Source organism: Paramisgurnus dabryanus, chromosome 23 (genome assembly GCF_030506205.2).
Source record: "Paramisgurnus dabryanus chromosome 23, PD_genome_1.1, whole genome shotgun sequence".
Lineage (NCBI taxonomy): Eukaryota > Metazoa > Chordata > Actinopteri > Cypriniformes > Cobitidae > Paramisgurnus > Paramisgurnus dabryanus.
Window position 1 is genome coordinate 21,480,150 of NC_133359.1, and position 15,809 is coordinate 21,495,958.

Sequence of the window (15,809 nt, forward strand, 5' to 3'; positions counted from 1 at the left end):
TTCTGTCATTTATTGTAGTTTTTATCACACTGATGTAAATTCAAGTGTTTGTTTTTAAAATAAGTTTGTGTTTAGTTAGTTATTTAATTATATAAAAACGGTGGTGTCACGTCATGATTGACAGCTGTGATATCGTGTGATATGCGCATTCTGCGAGGGCGGGGTTTTGATTTCGCGGGTTCACTTCCTGCTCACTACTGCGCATGACTGGTCCCGAAATAGCTAGACCCAAGATGTCAGCGCCATATCGGGACTCTGGCGGCTTCACTTTTCACCAATGGAAGGAAGCGAACAGGCGTCGTCCATCTTTTTTTACAGTCTATGCTATGGCATAGACCGACTAGCCATATTACTGCCTGATAAAAATTTGGCTGTTTCAAAGTGTGCTTAATTTTTTTGGATGTAGGTATAGTCAGATAACAATATTTAACAATGTATACATATATTTTTTATTTGATTGGTTCAACCGCCCGCCACCCGGCCAAATTTAATTCAAATATTATTTTTCGTCACGTCATCCGCCTGATCCGCGGTTTATCCACGGAGTCCGCGGCTATAACCGTCAACCACGCATCTCTAATTGACTCCCTTTTGGAGCCAGCCTCTAGTGGTCTGTCGATGAATTGCAGTTTAAATCACTTCCGTATTGGCTTCATCAGAGAGATCAGAACGTTGACCCTCGATTACAACACATACATTTTTAATCACTATGTGTTCGAACCCATGACCTTTTGCGCTGCTAACACAATGCTCTACCACTGAGCTATACAGGAGTTAAAGGGATCGTTCACCCAAAATTGAAAATTCTGTCATCATTTACATACTCTTACTGTATGTGATTACAAACCTGTATATTCTTTTTGTTCTGATGCCCCTTTGACTTCCACAGTATTATTTTTCCTACTATGGAAGTCAATAGGGCCTCTGATCTGTTTGGTTACAAACATTTCTCAGAACAAAGAAATTCATGATTGAGTAAATGATGACAGAATTTAAATTTTTGGGTAAACTATCCCTTTAAGCGAGGCCTGTTCGAATTATTATTATTCAACCAATCCTTTCCCTCCAGTCGTAAAGCTTGGTTAGGGTAAGAGTTACAGCCAACAGTGATTGTTTGATAGGAATGTTGATTCAAGAACATAGCCTAAATAAATCACAACGTGTCAACGTGTCCACAGCATCTGCTTGGCTGTCACATACAGGTCATGCTAAAATATTTTTTTTGCTGTCAAGAGCAATAGCAGAGACAAGGGTGATATCTCACATCTGTTTCACAACTTACCTAAAAAAAAAATCTCGAAAAGTCCACTTGATCTAATTCAGTTATTAGACCATATCTCTAACTATAACATAACGTTATTGTTATCGTCCGTTAGTGTGAACACTATTGTTAATTTAATACTCTGCAATGTTAAGTCTGAAGTATAGTACTGTGTGTGTGACACAAATTTCAAATTTCTGATTTTTGTAACCGTGTGTATTTTCAATAGAAAACGAAAAAGGTTTTTTGTGATTGTTGCTGGCAAAAATCCTTGATTTTGCGGCACGTTTTCTTAAAAAATACGATGGAATATGCTGGATATTTATGCAATTTTATGCAATGAAATTGCGGGAACTTGCAAAAACTGTGCAACTTGTCACTCCACTTAATAACATTCCCATGGCAACAGTGGACATGGCTGCACTTGTGTGAAGTAAATGCAAAAAATTTTTACTTTCTGCTAAGATAAATATGATTTTTGCTACAAAAATGCAGGGATTATGAAATCATGCAAGCCCCGCATATTTTGCGCACAGAAATCTGCAATTTATGCTACAAGTGCGGCGTATTTGAAAAAATGCGGCCCTCGCCTAAATATGCGGACTTTGGCTGCGTTGAATCATGCGATCGCATAATCGTGTTTTTGTGAAGAGACTGTATTTTGTACGCATAGGTCGCACATGCGCGTACAGGAGTATGTAGTATGTAGGCTAGAAGAGGTATTGCACTTTGTCGCAATGCGCATGCGTCGACATCTGTGTACACTTACGAATCAAATGAACTGTGCTTCGAATTTCGACCGTGCGTGTCCCCTACTTGTATGCTCGCTTTACAATCACAAAAATTTATTTAGATGGTTTTACATTTTCAACGTCAAGCATCGTTCTCCCAAAATCTAACTGCAGAAGCTGGATGCTAAAAATGTGTTCGTCGCTGGCATCCAAAGCATATATCTTGTCAGCTTACTCACTGTACTTATATATAGTAAGTAAGAGGTGTAACGATAAATTGTGTGATATGTTTGCTATGCTTCTCAATGAATTATGGGCCGCTACATCCAAAAGCCAAACTTATCATCCATAGTGTGAACAGCCCTTAAGTGTGATTCAAGTGTCCAAATACTTTCTAAGGCTGTTAGATCTGATAGAGATATTTAATAATATGTTTGCTTTGAATACAATAGATAACAAAGCTCATCACCAAGTAACAATCCAGCAACCCAGAGATGACTAATATAAACATAAGAGTGTACAATCCCACATGACATCATCACGAAACCATCAAACGGTCCATAGCGGTGAACAATCTCACAGACACACACACATTACAACCGCTGTGTATATTTAACACTAAAATTGGTAAGAATGGCTCTTTGTGAGAATCTGGAAACTGTTAGGAGTGTTTTCTTTGGGCGCTGTCAAAGGGTAAGAAATAACCCCAACACACACACACAGACACACACACAGTTTGTGTGTAATCAGAGAAGCACAGCAGCAGACATGAAGTGGGGGTCACGTCTGGTTTTGGTTAGCGAGTCTGTGTGAGACCATTTTTAGCTCCAGGTCCAAACTAAGTATATAGACTGATCTGATCTGACAGTTCATTATACTACTCATTTGAAAAGTAATACTTAACCACAAATGTGTGTGTATGTATAATAAACTGTATACATGGATGTGTATTTGCTATATACCTACACAGTTTTCAGGTTTTCCAACCCAATTCAATAAAGTCCACCCCCATATCCCCAGGATATTCTGGTCACGGCTCGAGTCCCTCCTTTGTGAGTCTATGGGATTTTTGTCTTTTTTTATTACCAACCATTTAAAAATTCCACCGAACATCTCAACCAGCCACATGATTTAAGTATCATCCATGCACGTACCACAAACGCTGTGGGCCAAGTTTTTCTGGAGTTTCATATTTAGGGTTAGAGGTTTGTTTAAATGCTCGCCCTACCAAACTCCACAAAAAGTTCTTTGTAAAAGGTTACAATTTAGAATAAGGTACAGCTACAGCTTTCAAATATTTGGAGAAACTATTTAATAATATTTATCTCCACCAATCTGAATAAAAGCTACATCATCTTTACAGAGCAAAGATGAAGACAGGAGGGGTGGAAAAAATTGAGCAGTTTTCCAAAGGGGCATTGTAGGGTTGGGCAGGGGTGTGTACGAGTCTCTGTGTGTAAGGGGTTGGATCTCTTTCTCTGCATTTGGGGGGGCTCAGGGTGTCATTTTCATCCATGGCTGTCCCGCCCCTTTCATCAGTACAACCAGCACACAACTCCAGGTCCCAAAGTGGCCACATAGACTCTGAAACTCGGACTAAAGTGGCAAGATGAGAGGCGTGTGCCCGCTCCTGTCTGTCCTGTTGCCTGTGCTGTCACTGCTGTACCTGCTCCAGAATGCCCATGGAGGTAAGACTCGAGATTAAATTTAATCTGAATAAGCCTGATGTTCAGTGTGAAATTACAGAATAAGTAGTGCTAAAAGTTTCTTTAAGTGAATTTTGTGGACGAGCTTCCTCTGTGTAATTGTATGCATGTGCGTGTGTGTTTAAGGTGCTCCTCTGCGTCTCACAGTTAAACTCATTCATACTAGTGAAGCTTGAATCTGTTCAGCCGGTATACAATAAGCTCACAGTTCGGCCACCCCTCCCTCTCTCTCTCTCTCTCTCTTTCCCTCTCATTCCGCATTTCCGTTCAGAAGGTCTGTGCATGCACTCGGGTGTTTGGCACCCGCTGGGTGAACTGGAAAGGCGCTCAGGCCGATCAGAGGTCCCTTAATAAAGAGTCACTTTCAGAGGTGCAATCAGCTGAATTTCGCACAGATGTTGCTGCTTTTCCGCTCCTCTCTCGCTCTGTGAGATCTTTAGAGTCTGCTTTGAGTTCTGCAGATTAATTAGCATGCGAGTTAAAGTGCTACTGAAGTGTCCGTTGTTCATTGCTTCGGATCAAAGCGTTTCATCGTTGCCAGCTGCTGCGAGCTTATCCCGTAGTAGGGAAACCAGTGATGCTTGTTCGGTTTGTACAGCAACACACCGGTCAAGTAGAACTTTATAGAATATACTTAAGATGCTAATAAACCAGCAGGAATGTTATGCTGTTTTTGTTTACATCGATTTTCTGCATCATTAGACACCGTGAGTACCAAGTGCTGAGGCAATAAAACAGTACAAATCATTCATTACATGAGACCTCTGATTCGAGTGGTAGTATAAAAGTGTGTTGGAAGGGCGTGGCACACAGCTTTCTTAGATAGGAGTTTTTTTTAGGATTTGACTTCTGGGTTTGTTTCATGGTGCCCCATGTGGACTAGGGGGAGACAGATTATCAGCCTGGACGATTATCAGCCTGGACGATTATCGGCACCGATATTAAACATTTTTATGTTTATCGTATTAGTCATTTTCAAATCTGGTTTGTTGATAAATTTGATCCTAAAATGTCCATTTTGGATAGGGCTGGGGTAAACGACTATTTTTTAAACGATTAATCGGCGACTGTTTTCCCGATTAGTCGACTAATCTAACGACTAATTAGTTTTCTGTTGCTTGATTAATAAAAACCATAATGTATCTCATATAAATCGGGGCCGATATTTAGCATTTTTATGTTTATTGTATCAGTCATTTTCAAATCTGATTTGTTGATAAACTAATTTAATTTTGAAATGTTTTTTTTATTTGACCTCTGGATTTGATCCTAAAATGTCTATTTTGGACTAAGAGGACGACCGATTATCAGCCTGGCGGATTATCGGTGCCGATATTAAGCATTTGTATGTTTATTGTATCAGTCAGACATTTTCGAATCTGGTTTGTTGATAAAATAATTCATTTTGAAGTTAGTTTTTAGAATTTGACTTCTGGATTTGATCCTAAAATGTCAATTTTGGACTAGGGGGTCGACCGATTATCAGCCTGGCGGATAATTGGTGCTGATATTAAGCATTTTTATGTTTTTTGTATCAGTCATTTTCAAATCTAATTTGTTGATAAAGTAATTTAATTTTGAAATGTTTTTTTTAGAATTGGACCTCTGGATTTTATCCTAAATTGTCCATTTTGGACTAGGGAGTCGACCGATTATCAGGCAGGTTATCAGCAAGATTATTAAAATTTGTATGGTTATCGCATTTTTCATTTTAAAAATTGATTTGCTGATAAAACTATTTAATTTTGAAATGTGTTATTTCGGAGTCACGGTTCCTGTACTTTTCGATTTATTTTTACTATTTTTATTTATTATTATTATTATTATTATTAGAATTAGAATTTTAAAGAGTTTTTGTCAGAGCCCTTGTTATACTTTGGCATTCATTTATTTTTTTCACCTGACATATACATCGGTTCAAAATATCGGTTATTCGTCTACTTAATCTGTAATAATCAGCAAGGTTGGTTAATGCAACCAAATTGGTGATTTGATTTGATTCTTTTGTATATGTTTTTGGTTCGATTTGATTTTGATTCAGTCCAATACCGATTAGTTATCAATATTGCATTTAAAAAATTTGTTTTGCAGGAGTGGAATTATTTTGGTGTGCTGTCACTTTAAGACCTACATGTAATGCACAGATCCAATATACTGTTACACATGCGTTTACTTTCTGAATTATTTACATTAAGAATATGTTTATGAGAATAATCACTGCATTTTTAAATAATTTTGTGTAAATACGTCCGTAAATAAGTAAAAGAAACATAAACCCAGTATATGCATTGAAATGTGTTTTGCGTCTTCTTTGCTTCATTTTTAAAATGAGAAAGGTCTAAAACACTTTCAAATGATAAACTTTTGTGGCGATGTACAGTAGCACTGGCCTGAGCGTCATTCACACTTGCCCTGGGCCATCGGGCACTCCTCATGAGCCCTGCCTAAAGTAAAGTACACACAATAAGAATCGATTCAGGGAATTTGGTATTGTTTTGTTAAATATAAGATGGATAAAAATCTGAGTATCATTATTTTGTACTCAGCCCTAATAATCGGCATCTTCCCTTAAAAACATACATCAGTCGACCCTTATTTTGGACAAGTTTATAACCATGGAAATAATTGTGACTCATCCCTGAGTATTAAAAGAAAAAGCAGAAATTGTGGTTACAGTACGGCACTAACAATGTTAAGAAATGGAAACAGCCTTTTAGCTGTAATGTGTTAACATGTACTGGTAAAATACTTCCTCCTTTCCTAGCTTTCTATACAGAGACAACCATAAGTAAGCAATGGGTTGGTTAATTCCCCTGAAGAGTGTAAACACTGTGGCTCAATCAAAACATTCATTTGTTTGGTTAAACATCCTAACAAGCCCCATTAGCTCAACCAATGGTGTTTGGGGTCAAACTATCTGCTTGCCAGCCAATGGACAGTTAGCAGGACTGATGCTTGTGCCACAGCAATTGTTTTAACAATAAAACTTCAGTGACAAATGAAATGATTCGTGGTAAACAGGGGAAACGGGAAAAGTGTCATGCCTGGACTGAATCATGGTAAATTGGGCTCATTGGATAAGACTTAGTATCCAGTACATCGATAGCATTGGATGTTGAATCCGTCTCCGGGCTGCTGTCTGTAACTATGGCAACGTGCTACACAAACAGGCTCGTGAGCTGTTGGGATTTTAAGGCTATACAAGGAGTTTGTGACTGTGTGTGAATGCGTGTTGTGATGGCAGAAGTCCATATGTTTGGATCTGGACAGTTGGCGGTGTAATATATGTTTGCACAGCCCTGCACATTAAATTAATAAACACAATATTTGCATTTGTAAATGAGATTAGTTAGGCGGTCGCAGAGAGAGAAGCCACTTCCAGCGTGACTTGGGCTGTCTCAAAGACAGAAGGCAAACATTTATCTTTTGCTGATCTCTCAGCGTGTGCTGTTTGTGATTAAATAATGAAACGAATGTCAAGATTTTCTGAAGAGCTGTAAACCTGTCGATCCTTCCAATGCTACCATGCTCTTAACCTCATACACATACAGCATGACATACCTATCTTAATTCAATGCGTGCACTTTATCTTTGTACAGTGTGTTGTGAATGTGTTAGCATTTAGCCTAGCCCCATTCATTCCTTAGAATCCAAACTGGGATTAAAATAAGATAGGTATGTTATTAATTTATCTAAGTTGAGGTAAGAACATAGTAAAATATTGAAAACTGTGGTCCTTTAAAATATTAATAATTTCCCCACACACACTTATTGTTTTACCTTAAAAGACATTTATTAAAGGAATACACCACTTTCGTATAAAATAAACCCTGATAATTTACTCACCCCCATGTCATCCAAGATGTTTATGTCTTTCTTTGTTCAGTCGCAGAGACATTATTTTTTTGAGAAAAATCTCAAATTTCTCAATTTAATGGACTTTATTGGACTTTATTGAACACTTCACAGTTTCAATGCAGTTTAAAATTGCAGTCTCAATGCAGCTTTAAAGGACTTTAAAGGATCCCAACCAATAAGGGTCTTATCTCTTGAAAAGATTGTCATTTCCCCCCCCCCAAACAAATAAAAAAATATGTACTTTTAAACCACAACTTCTTGTCTTGCACTAGCCAGCGCAACCTAACATATTACGTGATCACATTAAAAAAAACACCAAAGTGTTTTTTACCTTAAAATAACGTTTCCAAAAAAGTTTTAGTCGTTCATCCACTCGAAACAGGGTGAACGCACTTTCACATTAGCTTTGCGGTCCTCTATCAGCCAAAACCGCACTAAAGACGTTTCCAACCGTCGGTTCGCTGTCCTGTAGTTCGAGTGAAAACTACAAAAACTTGCTTTACGGCAGACCTACAATCCAATCAGAGCCAGCTTTGCTGCAGTAGGCTAAATTATTTGCGACAGTGGTAATGGACAATTTCGCTTCCAACCTGTAGGGGGAGCAAAGAGCAAAAACTCTTTAGTGTTGCTTTAAAATGTCATGTGTTACGTGTAAAACACACTTTTGCGCACCATTTTAAACAACAAACTGACACAAAGAAATGTATTATGCTGCATTAACACCAACCGCGGTAGAGGCGTGAAGCGCAAGTGATTTTAATGTTAAGTCAATTTGAAGACACTTTGACGCGCTTCTAGAGGTCCCGCGGCACGGATGAGGCGTTTGGTGCGGCGCGGAAAGACGCCTTTCCGCCTCATTTGCGCGTCTAGTTCACGTGAAAGGCGGTACGCGCAAATGGTGCTTTTTGTGCATTTTGTGGTTCACGCAAATTTGCGGCTGACGCCCGAGTTGAAAAATTTGAACTTTGGCGGAATTTCATGCCGCGTTAACTAGGGATGCACCGATAGGATTTTTTTGGGCCGATACCGATTTAAACAGACAACTTCTGGCCGATACCGATGCCGATACAGATATTAAACACTTGTATACAATACTATACAGTTGGTCTATTAGCTAGTTTACAACCCCAAAACAGAAAAAGTTGGGACACAGTAGAAATTGTGAGTTAAAAAAGAATGGAATAATTTACAAATCTCATAAACTTATATTTTATTCATAGTAGAATATAGATAACATATCAAATGTTGAAAGTAAGATATTTTGAAATGTCATGCCAAATATTGGCTCATTTTGGATTTCATGAGAGCTACACATTCCAAAAAAAGTTGGGACAGGTAGCAATAAGAGGCCAGAAAATTTAAATGTACATATAAAGGAACAGCTGGAGGAGGACCAATGTTTAGGAATAGGAATGTTGTCCTATTCTTGTCTAATACAGACTTCTAGTTGCTCAACTGTCTTAGGTCTTCTTTGTCGCATCTTCCTCTTTATGATGCACCAAATCTTTTCTATGGGTGAAAGATCTGGACTAGCAGGCTGGCCATTTCAGTACTCAGATCCTTCTTCTATGCAGTCTTGATGTTGTAATTGATGCACTATGTGGTCTGGCATTGTCATGTTGGAAAATGCAAGGTCTTCCCTGAAAGAGACGACGTCTGAATGGGATCATATGTATCTAGAACTTGGATAAACCTTTCAGCATTGATGGTGCCTTTCCAGATGTGTAAGCTGCCCATGCCACACGTACTCATGCAACCCCAAACCATCAGAGATGCAGGCTTCTGAAAAGAGCGCTAATAACAACTTGGGTTGTCATTGTCCTCTTTAGTCCGGATGAAATGGCATCCCAGTTTTTCAAAAAGAACTTCAAATTTTGATTCGTTGGACCACAGAACAGTTTTCCACTTTGCCAAAGTCCATTTTAAATGAGCCTTGCCCAGGGAAAACGCCTGTGCTTCTGGATCATGTTTAGATATGGCTTCTTTTTTGACCTACAGAGTTTTAGCTGGCAACAGCGAATGACACGGTGGATTGTGTTCACTGACAATGTGTTCTGGAAGTATTCCAGAGCCCATGTTATGATTTCCATTACAGTAGCATTCCTGTATGTGATGCAGTGCCGTCTAAGAGCCCGAAGATCACGGGCATCAAGTATGGTTTTCCGGTCCTGACCCTTACGCACAGAGATTGTTCCCGATTCTCTGAATCTTTGAATGGTATTATGCACTGTAGATGATGATAACTTCAAACTCATTGCAATTTTTCTCTTAGAAACTCAGAAAACTATTTTTCGCTGCAGCATTGGGGGAATTGGTGATTCTCTGCCCATCTTGACCTCTTAGAGCAGGGATTCCCAAAGTGTGGTACGCGCACCCCCAGGGGTACGCGAGCTGCCACCAGGGGGTGCGCGAGAGGAAAAATGTAATGGCGGTCTGTTTCTTTAAGTGGGATTTTTCCATACAATAAATAAATAAAAAAATGAACAGTAAACATTTCCTTTGTAATCGCTTTTATTTTAAATAAAAAACTATAATTTATTAGTTTTTGATAGAAACGTAGAAGACAGCTGCTGGTTTTTTCTACGCACTGCTCTTCTCTTATGCACTGCAGCCGCTATATGCGTGCCAACTCATTTCATTCATTCCATATATATTATAAATATGCTTAACTGACTGAAATCGGGGAAACTGTCATGTGGGACGTCTTATGATAAAGTTGTTAGTCACGAAGGAGGAGAGGGACCAAGAGAGAGAGACTTTTTTTATGGCAAAAATAGAAATAATGAAATGTGACGAGACATGGGCACAGGATACGTGAGCAATGTGTTTTCATGCATGGTAAAGAGACCGCCAATGAATTATATAATAAAATACATAAATACTTACTGTAGAGAACTTATTAAAAGCTTTCATTTAATTTTGTTTGAAACTTGAGCTATTATAATGAATCTGCAAACTATTATACACCTTTTGTGCGAACAGTAAAGGCTTTTGTTAATGTGTTTGATGGGTCTGCACGTGACGCACTGGTAAACATGAGGAAACCTCTCATATGTCATCTATTAGCTGACGGCAGTTAGTGTACGTTTTTACCATAGTAAACTCGAATGGCGTCTAAATATCACAGTGGTTAAACGCATACACGGGGGCGCGCATCATCTACGCTGAGCGTAGTTTCAGATGGTGCAATAGGCGTAAATATTTTTCACAATGTTGGACGTAGCTAAGCCTGACGTAGGACTATTACACCCAACTTCTTAACGTCCGGCTAGTGCAACCGGCCCTTGGTTATTTGCGCATGATTAAACATGAGTATTTATGGTGAGAAAATAAAGCTTTTTTGGATTTTTTTAAAATGGGGATTGGGGGTGCGCCAACCCGGTTGGGACATAGAAGGGGTGCGCAGGAAAAAAAGTTTGGGAACCCCTGTCTTAGAGACACTGCCACTCTGAGAGGCTCTTTTTATACCCAATCATGTTGCCAATTGACCTAATAAGTTGCAAATTGGTCTTTCAACTGTTCCTTATATGTACATTTAAATTTTCTGGCCTCTTATTGCTACCTGTCCCAACTTTTTTTGGAATGTGTAGCTCTCATGAAATCCAAAATGAGCCAATATTTGGCATGAGATTTCAAAATATCTTACTTTCAACATTTGATATGTTATCTATATTCTACTGTGAATAAAATATAAGTTTATGAGATTTGTAAATTATTCCATTCTTTTTTTACTTACAATTTCTACAGTGTCCCAACTTTTTCTGTTTTGGGGTTGTATTTCTGCATCAAATTATTATGGATTGGATCTAATTAACATTCAACTGACCAACATAATAAGAGAGGCACAAATTAAGCTAAAACAAATATAATAAGACAGCATGACAACTTTCAAAGGTGGTTTTTGCTATTCAGCATTTATTTTATAAACAACATTAACTCGTTTTTTTACATATAATGGATTTCTTTATGCAGTTAATTAATAAACAATTGGTATCGGCCTTTCTTGTGCCATTGCCGATATGCCGATGGTTTAAAATTCATAAAAAACCGTCCGATAAATATCGGCGGCCGATACATCGGTGCATCACTAGCGTTAACCAATCAGGAGCCTGCTTGTTGCTGTGGTGGCAGCCCTGCCCGGAGTCATGACACAAGTTCTTATTTCTATAGAGGAGACAGGAATAAAAAGGACCTCGCTTGGAAGAGTGTCAGTGAGGACATTGGGCAACCTGGTAAGTTGTAATACACATTTCACTTTTGAGTCACGTGACATTTATCGACCCGCGCCTTTTATTTTTCCCCTATAGTAAGGTTACCAAATTAGTATCATTCCACATACAACAACGTCAGAACGGTCCTCCTTCTTCACACTTGTAAACACTAGAGCGCTAGTTTTGTATACGTCATGTGTGACCTTTCGATGTGATTACGTAATACGTAAGGTCAAGCTGGCACATCACATGCAAGACGTGAAGTTGTGGTTTAAAAATATTTTTATTTTAATGGGCGAAATTCGCTAGATAAGACTCTTATGCCTTGGTTGGGATCGTTTAGAGCCGTTTAATGCTGAATTTAAACTGCAATTTTAAACTATAAACTGTTGAGGTCCAATAAAGTCTAATATAGTGAGAAAAATCCTGGAATGTTTTTCTTAACAAAAAAAGTTTTTCTTCTTGACTGAAGAAAGAAAGACATAAACATGACATGGGGGTGAGTAAATTATCAGATTTTTTTACAATGAATGGATGTGTTTTTGGAGCATCAACATTTCAGGATTTGGGGTTTATTTGGATATTTTTTTATTCAGCTTAAGAAAGGAAGGAAGTCATATACATATTTTGGTAAACTGTCCCTTTAACCTGTCAATCAGACAGACCCTTTTTTAAGTGGACGATTCTTCGGTAAAATAAGATGCAATGAAATTTAATTTTAGAATTAATCCAAACATCACAATAAAAATAAACAGTAACTTGTCATTTTACTTTTACGTCATGTCTAAGTGGTCAGTTCGTGGTCATAACAACCTGTCAAGTGGACCAGACATTATTTTGACTGTCAAAAGCTATGTGAACCTACTGCTACCCAGCAGTCAGGTCAGATCAGAAGCGTACTGTACATACAGTTACCGGTCCCCATTGAAACCTGTCATCCACACAGGAAACTATGCAGAAAGTTTAAAACCGTGATGCTGGAGACTTCTCAATGTCCTCTTTAATAATTGATCTGCTGGGTAATACACCACACACACGCTCTAACCCCTATAACACCAGACCGTAGGGAATAGATAAAGACAGACTTCATATTCCTGTCATTTTATATTCATTCAATCCCATCTCATGAGGCACTGCAGAGAGGGATTGTGGGTTTATATACAGTATATATGGCATGGTCCGTGCAGTCGTCCCAACGGTGGCTTCTAGCCCAAGTCACTGTCAATATAGATCAGTTAAATTTACCTTCGAGATCACCACTCAACTATTGGCCCACACACAGGGTACAGGAATGTCACAGTGCAGTATGAGGTCCGCTTGTGTCCTAAAAATGGAGAATAAACCCTGAATAAACCCTTATGGGCATTTCTCAGTCACTTTGGCTATGACAAACATCGCTATTATTGCTTATACTTGGTGGTCAGGGATCTAATAAGCTGGTGACATAAGCCAAAGTCTCTATTTAATCGTTTTGCTCTCTAGGAGAAACAATTATATCTTCTTACATGTCTCTTAATGTATGGAGACATTAAGGTTTTGACAACAATCTAAGATTTGATATTAAAAATGATTGAGTAAACATGACCCTTTAATGGGGCTATTTCATAAAAAAACATCTGGAAAACTTTACAGTCCACTAAGGAATGCGAGTTTTATGGGTTATGGTAACATTTTCAACAGCGATTAGAAAATATTGTGGGAGAATAGAGATCAAGCTGGTCTGGTCTTTCCTCGGGGTGCGTTTGTCATGACTCATCTTTATGAAGTAGCAGCGGGGAAAGCCACAAAATCCCAGAGTTTCCTCTGAGAGGCACACTTTCCAGTCAGCTGATCGGAAAACCACGCCAGAAGCCACCATCTTGGCTCAACAAGATCATTTGAAAGCATAGTATCGCTTGCACAAAGAGCGGCACAGCTGCACCAACCGTTGAGATTGAAGGCCATCCTGTGACAGACAGATACAATGCAAAAAATGATTTTCAAGAAAAACGTTTTCACTAAAAAAAAATTTAAATCAAGATGCTTTTTCTTGATGAGCAAAACGACCCAAGAAAATAAGTCGCACGATCTATCGACACGGCAAAATATTGCACATGTGTATATTGCAATATCTTAATTATTTTAATACTTTGAAAGGTTATGTACTGTCAAAGTTTTGCACAGTGACATGAATGTTAGTGCTTGTGTGTGCTCTGACGTGTGGAAGATGATCAACGATCATGAATACGATGTGAATTGTGTGTTTGTTAAATAACTTTACATTTTTACTAAATTTTAATAAAGCTTAAATCTGATTTTACAAACATTATCACATCACAGATTGTATATATTGCAGTGGTTCTCAAAGTTCTTCAGTGTGCAGCCCCCCTTCTGTACGGTGGCCCCCACAGTACCCTTCGTGGCCCCCCTAAAGAAAATGTATGACATAAACACAACATATTAACATATACAATGTAGTGCTGTTGGTTAATAGCCCTATTTTTCTGAGGTTTAAATACACAGAATTTATGATAATTTCATGTATTTTATAAACCGGCACAGTTTGAGAACCACTGGTATATTGATATTTTTTAGGAAGTATCACATACTGCATTGCATTTTCTTTTGATATTGTGCAGCGATAGTTCTTGCTTTAAAGAACCTAAGACAGCTTCATTTTTTTTTGTTAATGACTAATACATAGATAAACTGTATTTATATACATTTTGTTTTTGTTACAGTAAAATGGCAAAACCATGTTCTTTAAAGTACCACCAAGTATTCACCAATCTCCTATGTTAAACACAATATCTGATACCATTACTGTATCTGTATCATTCTAAAGCCACAGTATTTTCTTGCAAAGAGCCATTGTGCAACCTTTATTTTCGTCAGCGTCTGCTGTCATTTTAACTGCGGGTGACCTTCCAGTCTTTAGAGGCTACAATTCTCTCTGGTCTGCCTAAAAATTGTGGCCAATTCGAAAATTTTCCTCTGGGATCCTCACTTAGCCGTTAGCATGTCTACGTATCAGCTCTGACTTCTGTCCTGCGTTAAACCTCCATCCAGCCAGAGGCGTTCTGGGTAATTTGCAAGCGTCTCTTTAGAAAGGCGCTCTCTGGAGACAGAGTGGAGCGCTGGCACAGGCCTTTCTGCAGCAAAATGGATAAATATAACTGCCCTCAGACGGGCCATGTGCTGCCTCGGAGGCTGCTGTTAGCGGACAGGGTGGGGTAACAGACCGTTACTGTGAGTCACAGGGATACTGTTATTCCGTCATCGCTCAATTCTGAGCTTAAAATAAACGGGAGAATAAACGTTTTGAGAGCACAGTGGGAAAACTGTCAGTCACATTGGGTTGTGCAATTAAGCTCTAACACAAGTCAGTCTATGGCACAACTTTACATCACAACACAGCACATAGCTCAGCTTTACACCACAACATATTCTACAGCACAAGCTTACACTGCAACACAATCTATAGCACACCTATACACCACAATTTACAGTCCAACTTTAACATAGTCTACAGCACAAATTTATACCTCAGCGCAGTCTGTTGACTAACTTTACACCGCAGCTTTGTCTATAGCCCAACTTTACACCACAACACAGTTTACAGCACAACTTTACACAACCACACAGTGTATAGCACAACTTTACACCCCAACACAGCACATAACTCAGCTTTACAACACATTATACAGCAGTGGTTTTCAAACTTTTTTAGGAGCGACCCTAATTTAAAAAAATAAAAATTATGCGACCCACACTCTACCCCCCCCCCAGTAGCATGAAGCAGGGCGGGTCCGAAAGCCGTCATAGTGGAGTGAGCCCGGTGAAACGTGCACGCGCGCATCTGTATGTATTACCTAATGAGCAGACCCGACGCCAGACACAAATTCACGGATGGGCATTTCATTTTTTCAGGGGGCACAAATGAGATCAACCTCACTGCAATTCATAATATCATTAATTATGAAGATGGGCAAAAAACGAGGAAGAACTGACATACGCAACACAACGGAGGAGTCTTAAAGATTGGACCTAGCTTATACTGAAG

General features: G+C 38.8%; 1 protein-coding gene across 1 annotated transcript in view; it reads left to right on the plus strand.

The window, feature by feature from the left end:
- The first annotated feature begins 3,542 nt into the window (after positions 1-3,542).
- Positions 3,543-15,809, plus strand: part of cspg4 (chondroitin sulfate proteoglycan 4) — a 74,934-nt gene continuing 62,667 nt past the window's right edge. Inside the window, exon 1 of the mRNA XM_065291458.2 lies at positions 3,543-3,680. Within this exon, the coding sequence (XP_065147530.1) occupies positions 3,602-3,680 (79 nt within the window). The 5' untranslated portion in view covers positions 3,543-3,601. The remainder of the gene's footprint in view (positions 3,681-15,809) is intronic.